General features: G+C 41.1%; 2 protein-coding genes and 1 pseudogene across 7 annotated transcripts in view; 2 read left to right on the top strand and 1 right to left on the bottom strand.

Moving 5' to 3' along the window:
* Positions 1-2,667, top strand: part of LOC124034288 (smoothelin-like) — a 108,923-nt gene extending 106,256 nt beyond the window's left edge. For 3 of the 5 annotated variants that reach the window (XM_046347272.1, XM_046347270.1, XM_046347274.1), the window contains one exon: positions 172-2,667. In XM_046347272.1, coding sequence (XP_046203228.1) covers positions 172-343 — 172 coding nt within the window. In that variant the 3' untranslated portion in view covers positions 344-2,667. The remainder of the gene's footprint in view (positions 1-171) is intronic. The other 2 variants (XM_046347271.1, XM_046347276.1) reach the window with 2 other exon arrangements.
* Positions 2,668-4,523: 1,856 nt separating this feature from the next.
* LOC124033006 lies at positions 4,524-6,195 on the bottom strand (annotated as a pseudogene).
* A 4,783-nt stretch (positions 6,196-10,978) lies between these two features.
* The window catches only part of LOC124034287 (phosphatidylinositol 4,5-bisphosphate 5-phosphatase A-like), a 38,623-nt gene continuing 33,213 nt past the window's right edge, over positions 10,979-16,388 (top strand). The window contains exon 1 of one of the 2 annotated variants that reach the window (XM_046347269.1): positions 10,979-11,536. Coding sequence is in view for 1 of the 2 variants with exons in the window: in XM_046347267.1 (XP_046203223.1) it covers positions 11,945-12,050 (106 nt within the window). In the remaining variant the exon portion in view is untranslated. Of the gene's footprint in view, positions 11,537-11,930; positions 12,051-16,388 lie in introns of those variants that run through there. The other variant, XM_046347267.1, reaches the window with a different exon arrangement.

Genomic DNA, 16,388 nt, shown 5'->3' with positions numbered 1-16,388 from the left:
GTCTCCCTCTTGCCTGGTTAGTTTGGGTGGATAAAAAAGCTTTTGTGAGAGCGGTGTTTGTGGAGAGAATGTCATATTTTATCCTTACCATCACTCTGTTCATCTCTCTCTTTCGCCATTACCCACCTCTCCCTTTCTCCATCTCACCATCTCTCCATCTCCGTTCCTTAGGGAATGTGCCAACTGCATGCCCCTTCTGGAGGTGGAGGACATGATGATCATGGGGAGGAAGCCTGACTCCAAGTGTGTGTTCACCTACGTGCAGTCACTGGTCAACCACCTGCGCAGGCACGAGATGAATCTCGCCAAGGCCTTTGCCAAACTCCAGGGCACCGACTTCTGATCTGCCCCTGAGCTCACAGTGTGTCCTCTCCCATAGCACCACTATACTGTACCCCTCCTGTCCTCCTGAGCCCTGTCCCTCAACACCACCCCTGTCCCAACAGGCTGACAGCCAGCCCAGACTCTGAGTGAGGGGTGTTACTGATTTGCACATCTCTGATGGCCAACGACGGAAGAGTGTTTGTGTAGGAGTGTCTATCTCTCATGATTATCTTTGTTGACAGTGGTGGCATGTCAGACAGAAATTCCCCTCCTCTGGACACACATTTGTTCAGGCTGTGCGAACCTTCCCAAAGGAAAACTCCAACGTTTTCATTATAGAGAATATTTTTAAGCTTTAATTGATACGTTATACTGAAATGTAGTTGTAGTCTATCAGTAGGCAATTCTATTCATGCTTTGGAAGTCCTAGGGTTATGGCACCAACAAAACCCTGCATGAAATGAACACGAGAAAAATATGCATTTTGTTGTACTCACTCACTCACTCACCTTAATGCCTACATGTTTTTTTCTGTGACAATTGTAAGATGTTACTCAAGCTGTTGGTGATGATGAAGAAAAATAATATGCATCAGTTTTATATTCCTTCAGTCCCCACTCTGGTTCTGTTTAAGGTGTTAACACATCTACTTGCTTTTTAAAACACATCTACTTGAATTGTTTTAAATAGCCCTTATTATTTCTATTTTGTTGTTAATAATTATCATTATTACTATTTAAGTTTATTCATAAGCACTGGTATGGAGGGATGTTATTCAGTCATTGTGATATATAGTAGTTAGCATTATGACATTGGTGGATCTGTTTGTACAGCCCTATGCTGAGTAAGAACCATATCTGAATCTACAAACCCAGATGAAGTTAAAGCCAGACTAGGTTGTAATAGCCATTTTCTAATACTGAAATGTTAAAGCCAGACTAGGTTGTAATAGCCATTTTCTAATACTGAAATGTTAAAGCCACGACTAGGTTGTAATAGCCATTTTCTAATACTGAAATGTTAAAGCCAGACTAGGTTGTAATAGCCATTTTCTAATACTGAAATGTTAAGGCCAGACAAGGTTGTAATAGCCATTTTCTAATACTGAAATGTTATGAAAGTAGCTTGTGTAACTATAATTAATTGTGTATTTACACCACTCACATTTACATCATTTTGGTCAAAGTGGATAAACACCAGTGTTGAAAAGTAGGTTCCAAGTGCTTCTCAAACAGGTAAAATCACACATTGGTGTTGTTTCTAGATTATCATGTCTTTATTTCAGCTCTTCTCCCTGTCCTTGCCTCAGTTTGTTTCATTGGGGTATCAAAATAATCAGCATAGGGTTGTCACACTCATGTTTGAGATGCCAGCAAGAATAAGGCTGTGACCTCAACGATTTCCCTTCAAAATAAAAGTCCAGCAATGAAGATGGTAGAAAAATAATACAAATGGTCAAAACACATAACATTTTATTAGGACATTTTCTTTCCTAATAACATTTTGTTTAACAATATAAAAAAAAGGAAAATAGTTTCCCAACGCCCATACGATCAGACTGAGCATTCAAATAGCCAAAATAGGTGCAGGAAAATAAATGATAAAAAATATTTTTCTTTAAATAAACACAGAGTGATTTATTAGACAGAGTGATGATTTAAAAATACAATTAAAAAGACTGCATGGGGGCTTTAAGGGCCACAAAATTAGCAGCGATGACTGGGGTGTAAACTCTGTGGATTTGGAAACTAGAAGTGCTGTTGAGTGGAATGGACACCCCTTTTACTGCGACACAATGTACAGAACATTTTGTACAGTCCAAAAAATGATAGAACAGAAAAAAAACATTGTTGACCATTTACACATGAAAAAAGAGACGTATATCATAGAAATACTTTAAATAATTATTTGTTTGATAATGTATAAAATATATTGATAATTGTGCACATTTTCCATAATTTTCTCCCTAGTTATTAATATACAAAGTATACAGGACAGGACTCAAAATCCGTGACCTGGAAGTGCTTAGTTTTTTTTGCCAGATTCACAATGGTGTCACATTCACACTGCCAGCACCATATGCTTTGAAGTTTTGTTTCATGAGTGTTTCATTTCTATGAATCAAATCTATAGCCAGAACAACATTGATGGTAATGTGATTATTTGATTGAATATGAAAGGTCTGTTGGCGAGGCCAACTTCTCTTCTCTACATCCTTTGGCCCAATGAAGGCTGGCTTTTAGCTCAGTCGATTCTATGACTGATGAACAGAAGAGTATTACTGATAAAGGCTAAATGTACTTTATTTCCAATGTATATTTTCTGAACTTAAGTGAAGAAAAATATATATATATATTCCATTATATATTATGATTTATATATCAAGAATTGTAATACTTTTCAGTTAGATTTAGAACTGGTTTTGATGTAATGAACTGCTTTGTTCTCTGTACATCTGTAATTGAGACTTGAGAAAGTTACACTTTTTCAATATTCCGCTCCTGCCAATTTGGTAATCAGAGAGAGCTTTCTCAAACTAGTGAATCCTGTACTGTACATACAGTGCATTCAGAAAGTATTCAGACCCCTTGACTTTTCACACATTTTGTTATGTTGCAGCCTTATTCTAAAATTGATTAAATAAATAAAAATCCTCAGCAATCTACACACAATACCCCATAATGACAAAGCAATAACAGGTTGGTAGAAATTTTTGTAAATGTATAAAAAGAAGAAACATAAGTATTCAGATCCTTTGCTATGAGACTCGAAATTGAGCTCAGGTGCATCCTGTTTCCATTGATCTATGAAATGTCAGGCTCGAGGGAAAGATGAACAGAGCAAAGTACAAAGATATCCTTGATGAAAACCTGCTCCAGAGTGCTCAGGACCTCAGACTAGGGCGAAGGTTCACCTTCCAACAGGACAACAACCCTAAGCACACAGCCAAGACAACGCAGGAGTGGCTTCGGGACAAGTCTCTGAATGTCCTTGAGTGGCCCAGCCAGAGTCCATACTTGAACCCAGTCAAACATCTCTGGAGAGACCTGAAAATAGCTGTGCAGCTATTCTCCCCATCCAACCTGACAGAGCTTGAGCAGATCTGCAGAGAAGATTGGGAGAAACTTCCCAAATACAGGTGTTCTATGCTTGTAGCGTCATGCCCAAGAAGACTCAAGGCTGTAATCGCTGCCAAAGGTGCTTCAACAAAGTACTGAGTCAAGTGTCTGAATAAATTTGCAAAAATTTCTAAAAATCAGTTTTTCCTTTGTCATTGTGAGGTATTGTGTGTAAATCTCATACATTTTAGATTATGGGTGTAACGTAACAAAATGTGAATGCACTGTACATGCTTGGACACATTATAATTCCTTGTTTTTGTAGAAGAGTACTGCCTCCACCCTCAGAGCCTGGTTCCTCTCTAGGTTTCTTCCGAGGTTCCTGCCTTTCAAGGGAGTTTTTCCTAGCCACTGTGCTTCTACATCTGCATTGCTTGCTGTTTGGGGTTTTAGGCTGGGATTCTGTATAAGATCTTTGTGACATCTTTTTACATCTGCTGATGTAAAAAGGGCTTTATAAATACATTTGTACTCCACAATTAAATGTAAATTAACAATTAAAACCAATTTAAGTTCTAAATATTTGTTGTTGATTGTTTGTCTTTAATTTGTCTGTTACTGTAAAATAAAAAATTGTGTGTATGTGTTTGCAATGGGAATTTGTTTTTAGAATGGATAGTCTAGAAATGGCAAATGGATGGTATACACATTTTCAAAAATATTGAGTGGCACATTTTTATTTTACAACTATTTGTCATCCCCTTCACTTGAATCCCCTTGTGCCTAAGCCCCACACACCAGGCGTCATTCAGTTCCACAGTGTACAGGAAGTCATTTTACACACGAGATCAGCAGAGAGACCCCATACTTGACACTTTGTGGTAAATCTTACGCATCACCAGATATAAATGGACAAACAGCAGAAAAAATGTACATGCAATTTTAGTGTGACCTTCAAAACCTTTTCTGATGCTACAGAGACTGTTCCCTCAAGTGCTAATCCAGGACCTGCTTGTCATTCTGATCCAAAACATTTCTGTTATGAGATGCAGAAACAAACTGGTCTTGGACCAGACCTGGGGGAGAGTAGCCCTGTCTATCCAGGTCCACACTCCTATTTACTGCTGTGAGGGTTATAGGTCAGAGTGTTTGGCCTCTCCGCCTCTCCGTGGACTCTGAGGAAGCGTTGTCTGAGGAGGGGGAGGACTGGGATTTGGGGGTGCCTTTGACGGGGCTGTCCTTGGTGGGGGAGAAGCAGAACTCCACTGGGACCTCATTCTCAGGCTGAGCCTTCTTGTAGAAGCCCAACTTCTCCAGCAGCTCGCTGATCTCAGAGCAGGCCATGTCAGACAGGGCGATGCACTGAACAGGGCAGTCATACAGGTGAGACGCATATCCTCACAAGAACTCTCTATACCCTATTCTTTCACAAGATATATCATTGCACAAATAGGTTTTTCATACAATTTCTGTGCAATGGTAGGCCCACCCTTTACATGCTTGCATCTCCATGACAAATATTTTATTAACCATTATAGCTCACTAGTGAGAACCTACAAACAGCACAGAAAATTATTAACACCAGAGATGTGATAAAGATACATTAAAACTTCAGTGTGTTTCAGCAGCTCACTTACGTTCAGCTCTTCATAGTAGTGGTTAAGGAGGACAAGCTCAGGTTTGGCCCCAGGGATGTGCTACATTACCAGTTTATGGCTGGGGGGTCAGGGGTCACAAACATAAAAAGAAGGCTAACAGGGAAATGCAATGCCCGTGGACAGGCTTCTGACACCCCAGTCCAGGACAACTTCCTTCACGCCCTAGTGCCCTGTCTGCTGTCTTGTCAGACTAGCTATACTGAGCAAAAATATTAATGTAGCATGTAAAGTGTTGGTCCCATGTTTCATGAGCTGAATATATATAAGATCCCAGAATGTTCCATGCACACACAAGCTTATTTCACTCAAAAGATGTGCACAAATTGGTTTCCCTCCATGCTAGTAAGCATTTCTCATTTGCCAAGATATTCCATCCACGTGACAGGTGTGGCATATCAAGAAGATGATTAAACTGCATGTTCATTACACAGGTGCACGTTATGTTAGGGACAATAAAAGGCCACTGTAAAATGTGCAGTTGCCACAGATGTCTCAAGTTTTGAGGTAGCATGCAATTGGAATGCTGACTGCAGGAATGTCCACCAGAGCTGCTGCCAGAGAATTCCATGTTTATTTCTCTACCATAAGCTGCCTCCAATGTCGTTATAGAGAATTTGGCAGTAGGTCCAACCGGCTTCACAACCGCATAACACATGTAACCACGCCAGCCCAGGAACTCCACATCCAGCTTCTTCACCTGCGGGATCATCTGAGACCACCCATCCGGATAGCTGATGAAACTGTGGGTTTGCACAAGTGAAGAATTTCTGCACTAACTGTCAGAAACCGTCTCAGGGAAGCTCATCTGCGTGCTCGTTGTCCGCACCAGTGTCTTGACCTGAACCTGACTGCAGTTCGGTATCGTGACTGACTTCAGTGGGCAAATTCTCCCCTTCAATGGCCACTGGCACGCTGGAGAAGTGTGTTTTTCACGGATGAATCCCGGTTTCAACTGTACAGAGCAGATGTCAGATAGTGTGTATGGCATCGTGTAGGCGAGTGGTTTGCTGATGTCAACTTTGTGAACAGAGTGCCCATAGTGGCAGTGGGGTTAAGGTATGGGCAGGCATAAGCTATGGACAACGAACACGATTGCATTTTATCAATGGCAATTTGAATGCAAAGAGATACCGTGATGAGATCCCGAAGCCCATTGTTTTGTCATTCATCCGCCGCCATCACCTCATGTTTCAGCATGATAATTCACGGCTCCATGTAGTTCACAATTCCTGGGAGCTGAAAATGTGCCAGTTCTTCCATGGCCTGCATACTTACCAGACATGTCACCCATTGGGCATGTTTGGGATGCTCTATATTAACTTGTATGACAACGTGTTCCCGTTCCCACCAATATCCAGCAACTATCCACAGCCATTGAAGAGGTGTGGGACAACATTCCACAGGCCACAATCAACAGCCTGATCAACTCTATGCGAAGGAGATGTGGCACACTGCATGAGTCAAATGATGGTCACACCAGATACTGACTGGTTTTCAGATCCATGCTCCTACCTTTTGTTAAGGTATCCACGACCAACAGATGCATTTTTGCATTCCCAGTCATGTGAAATCCATAAATTAGGGCCTAATGAATGTATTTTATTTGGATGATTTCCTTATATGAACTTTAACTCAGTAAAATCTTAGAAATTGTTGCATGTTGTGTTTATATTTTTGTTCAGGTAGTAGGAAGTTGTTTCATGTGAGGTTTGGACATTGCGTTCCATACAGGACAGGGATCCTGAAGTGTCAGCACAAGATCTGTTCTTCGGGAACTTCATGAAATGGGTGTTCATGGTCAAACTGCCGCACACAAGCCTAACATCACCATGCGCAATGACAAGTGTTGGTTGGAGTGGTGTAAAGCTTGCCGCCATTGGACTCTGGAGCAGTGGAAAATGCGTTCTCTGGAGTGACGAATCACGCTTCATCATCTGGCAGTCGGACAGACAAATCTGGGTTTGGCGTATGCCAAGAAAATGCTACCTGCCCCAAGGCATAGTGCCAACTGTAAAGTTTGTTGGAGGAGGAATAATGGTTGGGCTATTTTTCATGGTTCAGGCCCCTTAGTTCCATTGAAGGGAAATCTTAACGCTAAAGCAAACAATGACATGCTAGACAATTCTGTGCTTCCAACTTTGTGGCAACAGTTTGGGGAAGGCCCTTTCCGAAAGCGAAAGCACAACACATGATTATGTTAGGTCAGAACCAAGTCACAAAAACACACAGCCATTTTTCCAGCCAAAGATAGGAGTCACAAAAAGCAGAAATATAGATCAAATGAATCATTAACATTTGATGATCTCCATCAGATGACACTCATAGGACATCATGTTACACAATACATGTATGTTTTGTTCGATAATATGCATATTTATATCCAGAAATCTCAGTTTACATTGGCACGTTACGTGCAGTAATGTTTTGATTCCAAAACATCCAGTGATTTTGCAGATAACAACATCAAATCCCAGAAATACTCACAATAAACATTGATAAAAGATACAAGTATTATTCACCAAATTAAAGATAGACTTCTCCTTAATGCAACCACTGTGTCAGATTTTTTAAAAACTTTATGGAAAAAGCATAATCTGAGTATGGCGCTCAGAGCCCAATCCAGCCAAAGAAATATCCACCATGTTGGAGTCAACAGAAGTTAGAAATAACATTATAAATATGAACTTACCTTTGATGATCTTCATCAGAATCCACTCCCAGGAATCCCAGTTTGACAATAAATGACTGATTTGTTCCATAAAGTCTATAATTTATGTCCAAATAGCCACTTGTTGTTAGCGTGTTCAGCCCAGTAATCCATCTTCATGAGGCGCGAGCACTACGTCCAGACAAAAACTCGAAAAGTTCCGTTACAGGTCGTAGAAACATGTCAAACGATATATGGAATCAATCTTTAGGATGTTTTTAACATAAAACTTCAATAATGTTCCAACCGGAGAATTCCATTGTCTGTAGAAAAGCACTGGAATGAGAGCAAACTCTGTCAGGACCGCGCGTCACGAGCCTGAGACACTGTGCCCCATGGCCACATTGGGGATAGAACTGAGCCAGACTCATCCACCACAATAAATGGGGGAAGGTCATGAATTTTACAGAGGTTTTACACTGTCATTTGGGGGAAGGTCATGAATTTTACAGAGGTTTTACACTGTCATTCAGGAAGTCGTACAGTAGGCCTTATGTGGTGAACAGGAACCCTGGGATGTTGCCTTGGTAACTTAATGTTGCTGGTAATCACAGCTTCAGAACAAGGTCGTATGTGGTGTCATGATGTTTGCCTGGGGGTAGGTTTATGACAGTCATAAATACCTCTTTCCCCCCCTTTTCCTCTCTCTACCCTACTGACGTGACATTTGAAAAAACCCTTGGTTGACATAGATTCTGGGAACATCAGAAGGTGGGGGGAAATTAACTATATTCTGGTAATCTGACCAATTGAACATATGCAGTGGTACTTAATGAATATGATGTCAGTTCGGTTGTCATCTGAGACATTCTCCTCAATGATAGGATGACATAAACTCTACAGTGGAAAGTCTACGCATCAGTTATCAGATTCACATGGAATTGTTGTCAAATTTAAATGTTTGAATATAACATTATTGGTGAAGAAATGAAATGTCATTTTAGCTTCCAAATGAGATAATTTGGCTTTTCATAAGGTTAGGGCTCTTCTCAATCAGTGGCCCGCCCGTGTGAAGCCTTGACGGAAATGTAACATGCTGTTCCAAGTACGTGAGGTCTGCAGCCTCTGCTTTAAAGGACTAACATGTCAACTACAGAACTAAGCCAACCTCAGCATGAGCTTTGGTTGCGAATGGTATGAACTTTGAACTCTTATTCACTAGAGACGTGATACCTCCTCGCCGTTGAGTTAGCAACAGCAGCTGCAAACGCGGGCTTGGAAAGAACAGACAGAGTATCCCGTCTACCACACAACGACGTTACTACAACATCTCCAATTGATCCTTCTGTAGCTCAGTTGGTAGAGCATGGCGCTTGTAATGCCAGGGTAGTGGGTTCGATCCCCGGGACCACCCATACGTAGAATGTATGCACACATGTCTGTAAGTCGCTTTGGATAAAAGCGTCTGCTAAATGGCATATATTATTATATTATTATTACAACCAGAGACATTCTTCAAAGAACAAAGGACACGGTTTGGCAACACGGCCATCCATCTACCACCAACCTACCGAAACGCAGCTCAGAGTAAATATTTATTGAATTTTCCTTTTCCAAATGGGCAGTAATTTAGAATGCATAAGATACTGTATTTACGATAGCACAGCTTCTCCCTTTGTCCCTCAATCTTCCCGCTCTTTCACTCAAACCCAGCCCTTTTCTTTTGTGTAACCAGCTGTCATATATGTTCCGCCCGCTAGGGTCGTTTTCCTTTATGACGTCATTTGTAATCAAGGTATAATTAATTCCTTGTATATGTAATTCTGTGTGATTCGTTAGGTATTTAGTAAATACATAATTAAACCCAATTTTGTATTGCTGATTCAACTTGTTAGCCAGGGTTCGTGAAGACAACCAAGAATTTACAACTTTCAGATGAGACTGAATCAAGGTGACGATTAATATTGACTGCTATTGATGTAAAATATTACTAGGTCTTTAAGAGTTTATTCGGAAGATAACAGCTCTATAGATATTATTTTGTGGTGCCCCGACTCTCTAGTTAATTACATTTACATGATTAGGTCAATCAGGTAATATTAATTGCGGAGAAAGGATTTTATAGAATAGCATGTCATACCACTTAATCCGGCATAGCCAAAGACACGGCAGTGGGTTATAGCTCATTAAAAGTGATAATTTCATTAGTGTTGATGCTTGACGTTAGGATTCTGTTTTTTAAAGGTTTATTAAACCTGGAGTCTATTTAGTGTCATTTCAGCCCAGAGATTCATAGCTATTTGTCATAGGATATACACAGTGCTAATGCATATAGACAGTGGGTGAACCTATTCATGAATATGAATAATTAATCATTTCCATTGTTCTGTAGCTCAGTTGGTAGAGCATGGCGCTTGTAACGCCAGGGTAGTGGGTTCGATCCCCGGGACCACCCATACGTAGAATGTATGCACACATGACTGTAAGTTGCTTTGGATAAAAGCGTCTGCTAAATGGCATATATTATGAATGCCTGTCTCCTAGTTGCATTGCAAATTATCTCTGTACTCTCACTAGAAAAGCAGAGCTTGTATTCTGTGACCAATATGGCATAGGCCTACTCCACTATAATTTTACGATATTGTCATTTTAATAGATGGTGGACATATGTTTAATGATAATATATTTTGCAATATTATAATCCTGTCGCTTTAAATTAGACATTCTATTCCCTCATTATTATTAGCTTGATGGTGTAGCTCGGGCCCGAAGTAATTATTTATTGTGTAGTTCGTGGGAACTGAAGTGTAGCCTACTGCCTCTCCTAACTGAGAAACACAAGAAGTCCACACTCGGCCCATGTTTACATAATAGGCCACATGAGACATAACAAAACCTGCTCTAGTATCAATATGACATTTAAATATGGATACGTCGCGCGCACGTATGGAGTCTTTGAATGGATGCACGTGTAGAATAGTGGGCGGCCTGTAGCCTAGGTATACAGAGAGGGGGTATAGACTAGCCCTTGGACACGGAATGGACTGAATGTAATACATTGTAAATAAGATGTATCAAGGCACATTTATTATATTGTTCATAAAAATAAAATATAAATATTGTAAAGATGCGCAAAGACGCACGTTCCACCTCGCCAAATAGCACGACATTGAGCAACCTTCACGGTTCCATTTCTGTAAAGAGCCAGTTCACAAATCTAACCGCTGTGCGGCGGTAAAGCTCCACAATCGCGACTGTAGGCTGTCTGAGTAGCTACTCATCATCAACAGAGCAACGCGTAGTCGTAGTGGACGTTCGCGTACGGAACCGGTCGAAAGAGTGTTCACATTCACAATTTAAAGGGCAAAGGCTACAAAACAGTCCAAGAAATAACAGTTTAATCGACGCAGTACTTGCATTCGTCGTGTAACCGTTGTTTTATCATTCAGACTATAAACTGATAAGCGCAACGGGTGAATATGGACGTACGCCCGGTTTGTTTATGAAATGTAGCCTATCTTTTTCTCGTGAGCGTGGATTTGGAACCTTGCAAAAGTTCACTTGGTAGCTCATCTGTTCGCCAGTGTGGAACGCGCTGTGATGCCGATGGTTTCATTTGAAGAACGTCAGGCAGGTCTGATATTATAAGAGTATTGTAACGTGGAAGGCTATTTAAACCTCATCCTGTGACAAGGCGTAAATACAGTAATAGCTCAGACCTATTCATCCCCAGGAGAGGTTGCGCCGAACAAGCATCAGGCGATACTCTAAATTAACTAACCAATCCTTCATTCGGAGGGTTTATCTCGTCGCCTGTCATCCTTTCATCTGTGATATTGACTGAACAGGTAATTTAGTTCTGTAACTGTGTTATAGTAAAGACACGTCATTGCATGCTTCCGCCAACCCTAGACATTTACATTTTAGTCATTTAGAAGACGCTGTTATCCAGAGTGACTTACAGTAGTGTGTGCATATGTTTTCATATTTGTTCGTATTATATTATTTCTGAGGTTTCATGTATTTAATCTGGTGTCCTCTGACTCACTGTAACATCCAGAGTTATTACCTAACATAACCATGACCACTACAAGCTGTACAGTAAAAAAAAGAAAATCTAGCCCACTTGATGGTAGGGTACTAGGGGGTAACTAGCCCCCTGGGGTAACTGACCCCCCCCCCCCTCCCTCCCCACACACACACACACACACACACACACACACACACACACACACACACACACACATTTAATTCACATGAAGACCACAAGATGTCACCAAATGATTTTCCCAACACTTTCCCTGGTTGCCACTATTCTTGCTCAACGAAACATTTCCTCCATATCATCACAACGTTTTTGTGGTAAGTTGATCAAATTTTTTAAAATTGTGTTTTTTACATTTTTTATGTACAAGTAGGAAAGCCTTAAGATATATAGTCCACTTGTTTAAACAGAAAAATAAAGATACTTTTTGAGTAAAGTAGTAATATGTTGGATGAGTGTGTTGGGGGCAACTCACCCACATCCCCCCGGGGGCTAGTTATCCCTTTATGGTTATGAATGTGCTTCTACCTGTCATTGAGACAATGACTATCCCAGTTTGCACTAGTTTATGCTAACTTGCTAGCTAGCAACTTCACAAGCAGTAAACGCTAGCCAGCTAGCTCGTAAGCATAAACTGCTAGGAGCGCTAGCTAGCAACCTTACAACCAGATTATTTATGTAAAACACATAAAAAGATAACGGTAACTTAATTGCAGTTGTAAATGTTTCCACTAGTGACTGATAGCTTTACAGTTAATGTTACTTTGTAGCCTTTAGCTATTTTACACAGCATTTATGTTATATAGCTATATATCTAGCTACATTTTTAAGGGAGAGCTTTTCAATTGGCATCTCTCCCCATTTTCAGTCACAGGTGGGGACTGGATTAGGTGTGAACAGTGCAGGAGGTGGGCTCGTGAGTTGTTCTCCAATTTTACTGGGTATAGTTTTATTTGTGACGTATCTACAAATTAAACATTTGCAATAGAAGAGCATAAGAGAGTTTCCACATCAATGTTACACTGAATGAATTACTTAAGTTATTGTTATTAAATGTTATATTCCAATGTTATTTAGTGTTATCAATTATATTCCATTCCAATATTATATTCCAATGAATACCTTTTTAAATTAAAAACTGTATCTTTTGCTCTTGAATGTCATTTTCAAGACTGCTGGGATTCAATCTTGATTTATTCAAATAATATTTAGTGCAATTGTACATAAAGGATTGTATAGAAAAGGAACAACAGAGAAAGAAAATGTATGTGCAGGTGAGTTAAAAAGAGGATCTTCACATCAAATATCCTCATAGTGTGGATTTTAATGGTGACATATGCAACCCCATTTCCCCCCATATTATATTTAAATAATTCAAATAAGACAACTAGACTTAGCTTTTAAGTATAACTTACTAAAGAATTTCTAATTAAAACAGATTAAATTATATTAACACACTTGTGTGAAACTCTTAATCTTCTACCCATGGGGGGTGTCACAACCTGGCTTTTAGATGGTGACAAGCAAGGCAGTCTACACGTTGGCAGTTAAGGAGTAACAAAAATATTTATTTAAATAACTAACAAAGTGTAAAACTACAAAGGAAAACTAACCTGTGAAGTGTGAAAGTAGGCATGTGCTTCTACACCTGCATTGCTTGATTTTGATTTGATGTGAGGTTTTTTTTAAATGTATTTTCTTATTTCACCTTTATTTAACCAGGTAGGCTAGTTGAGAACAAGTTCTCATTTGCAACTGCGACCTGGCCAAGATAAAGCATAGCAATTCGACACATACAACAACAGAGTTACACATGGAATAAACAAAACATACAGTCAATAATACAGTAGAACAAAAGAGAACAAAAAGTCTATATACAGTGAGTGCAAATGAGAAGTTAAGGGAATAAATAGGCCATGGTGGCGAAGTAATGACAATATAGCAATTAAACACGAATGGTAGATCGGCAGAAGATGAATGTGCAGGTAGATACTGGGGTGCAAAGGAGCTAAATAAATAAATACCAGTATGGGGATGAGGTAGGTAGATAGATGGCTTGTTTACAGATGGGCTATGTACAGGTGCAGTGATCTGTAAATTACTCTGACAGCTGGTGCTTAAAGCTAGTGAGGGAGATGTGAGTCTCCAGCTTCAGAGATTTCTGCAATTCGTTCCAGTCATGGGCAGCAGAGAACTGGAAGGAAAGACGACCAAAGGAGGAATTGGCTTTGGGGGTGACCAGTGAGATATACCTACTGGAGCGCGTGCTACGAGTGGGTGCTGCTATGGTGACCAGTGAGCTGAGATAAGGTGGGGCTTTATCTAGCAGAGACTTGTAGATAACCTGTAGCCAGTGGATTTGGCGACGAGTATGAAGCGAGGGCCAACCAACGAGAGCGTACAGGTCGCAATGGTGGGTAGTGTATGGCGCTTTGGTGACGAAACGGATGGCACTGTGATAGACTGCATCCAGTTTGTTGAGTAGAGTGTTGGAGGCTATTTTATAGATGACATCACCGAAGTCGAGGATCGGTAGGATAATCAGTTTTACGAGGGTATGTTTGGCAGCATGAGTGAAGGATGCTTTGTTGCGATATAGGAAGCCGATTCTAGATTTAATTTTGGATTGGAGATGCTTAATGTGAGTCTGGAAGGAGAGTTTACAGTCTAACCAGACACCCAGGTATTTGTAGTTGTCCACGTATTCTAAGTCAGAGCCGTCCAGAGTAGTGATGCTGGACGGGTGAGCAGGTGCGGGCAGTGATCGATTGAATAGCATGCATTTAGTTTTACTTGCGTTTAAGCGCAGTTTGAGGCCACGGAAGGAGAGTTGTATGGCATTGAAGCTCGTCTGGAGGTTGGTTAACACAGTGTCCAAGGAGGGGCCAGAAGTATACAGAATGGTGTCGTCTGCGTAGAGGTGGATCAGAGACTCACTAGCAGCAAGAGCGACATCATTGATGCCCTGTGGCACACCCATAGAGACTGTCAGAGGTCTGTCAGAGGTCTGGACAACAGGCCCTCCGATTTGACACACTGAACTCTATCAGAGAAGTAGTTGGTAAACCAGGCGAGGCAATCATTTGAGAAACCAAAGCTGTCGAGTCTGCCAATAAGAATGTTGTGATTGACAGAGTCGAAAGCCTTGGCCAGGTCGATGAATACGGCTGCACAGTAATGTTTCTTATCGATGGCGGTTATGCGTGGCTGAGGTGCACCCATGACCAGCTCTGAAACCAGATTGCATAGCGGAGAAGGTATGGTGGGATTCGAAATGGTCAGTAATCTGTTTTATAACTTGGCTTTCGAAGACCTTAGAAAGACAGGGTAGGATAGATATAGGTCTGTAGCAGTTTGGGTCTACAGTGTCACCCCCTTTGAAGAGGGGGATGACTGCGGCAGCTTTCCAATCTTTGGGAATCTCAGACGATACGAAATAGAGGTTGAACAGGCTAGTAATAGGGGTTGCAACAATTTCGGCAGATCATTTTAGAAAGAGAGGGTCCAGATTGTCTAGCCCGGCTGATTTGTAGGGGTCCAGATGTTTCAGCTCTTTCAGAACATCAGCTATCTGGATTTGGGTAAAGGAGAAATGGTTGGGGCTTTGGCGGGTTGCTGTGGAGGGTGCCGGGCAGTTGACTGGGGTAGGGGTAGCCATGTGGAAAGCATGGCCAGCCGTAGAGAAATGCTTATTGAAATTCTCAATTATAGTGGATTTATCGGTGGTGACAGTGTTTCCTAGCCTCAGAGCAGTGGGCAGCTGGGAGGAGGTGCTCTTATTCTCCATGGACTTTAGTGTCCCAGAACTTTTGTGAGTTAGTACTACAGGTTGCACATTTCTGTTTGAAAAGGCTTGCCTTAGCTTTTCTAACTACCTGTGTATATTTGTTCCTAACTTCCCTGAAAAGTTGCATATCACGGGGGCTATTCGATGCTAATGCAGAATGCCACAGGATGTTTTTGTGCTGGTCAAGGGCAGACAGGTCTGTAGTGAACCAAGGATTATATCTATTCCCAGTTCTACATTTTTTGAGAGGGGCATGCTTATTTAAGATGGTGAGGAAGGCACTTTTAAAGAATAGCCAGGCATCCTCTACTGACGGTATGAGGTCAATGTCATTCCAAGATACCCCGGCCAGGTCGATTAGAAAGGCCTGCTCGCAGAAGTGTTTCAGGGAGCGTTTGACAGTGATGAGGGGTGGTCGTTTGACCCACACCCATTACAGAGGCAGGCAATGAGGCAGTGATCGCTGAGATGTTGATTCAAAACAGCAGAGGTGTATTTGGAGGGCGAATGAGTTAGTATGACATCTATGAAGGTGCCCGTGTTTACTGATTTGGGGTTGTACCTGGTAGGTTCATTGATAATCTGTGTGAGATTGAGGGCATCAAGCTTAGTTTGTAGGATGGCCGAGGTGTTAAGCATGTCCCAGGGCATCTAGTGACCTTTAGGTCACCTAGTAGCACGAGCTCAGAAGATAGATGGAGGGCAATCAGTTCACATATGGTACCGAGGGCACAGCTGGGGGCAGAGGGAGGTCTATAGCAAGCGTTAACGGTGAGAGACTTGTTTCTGGAAAGGTGAATTTTTAGAATTTGAAGCTTAAATTGTTTGGGTACAGACTTAGTGAGTGAGTACATTGGAGGTAAACCTA

This window comes from Oncorhynchus gorbuscha, linkage group LG04 (assembly GCF_021184085.1).
Source record: "Oncorhynchus gorbuscha isolate QuinsamMale2020 ecotype Even-year linkage group LG04, OgorEven_v1.0, whole genome shotgun sequence".
In the NCBI taxonomy this organism is placed as follows: Eukaryota; Metazoa; Chordata; class Actinopteri; order Salmoniformes; family Salmonidae; genus Oncorhynchus; species Oncorhynchus gorbuscha.
The sequence above is the reverse complement of the archived record's forward strand: the minus strand, read 5'-3'. Positions and strand labels throughout refer to the sequence as shown.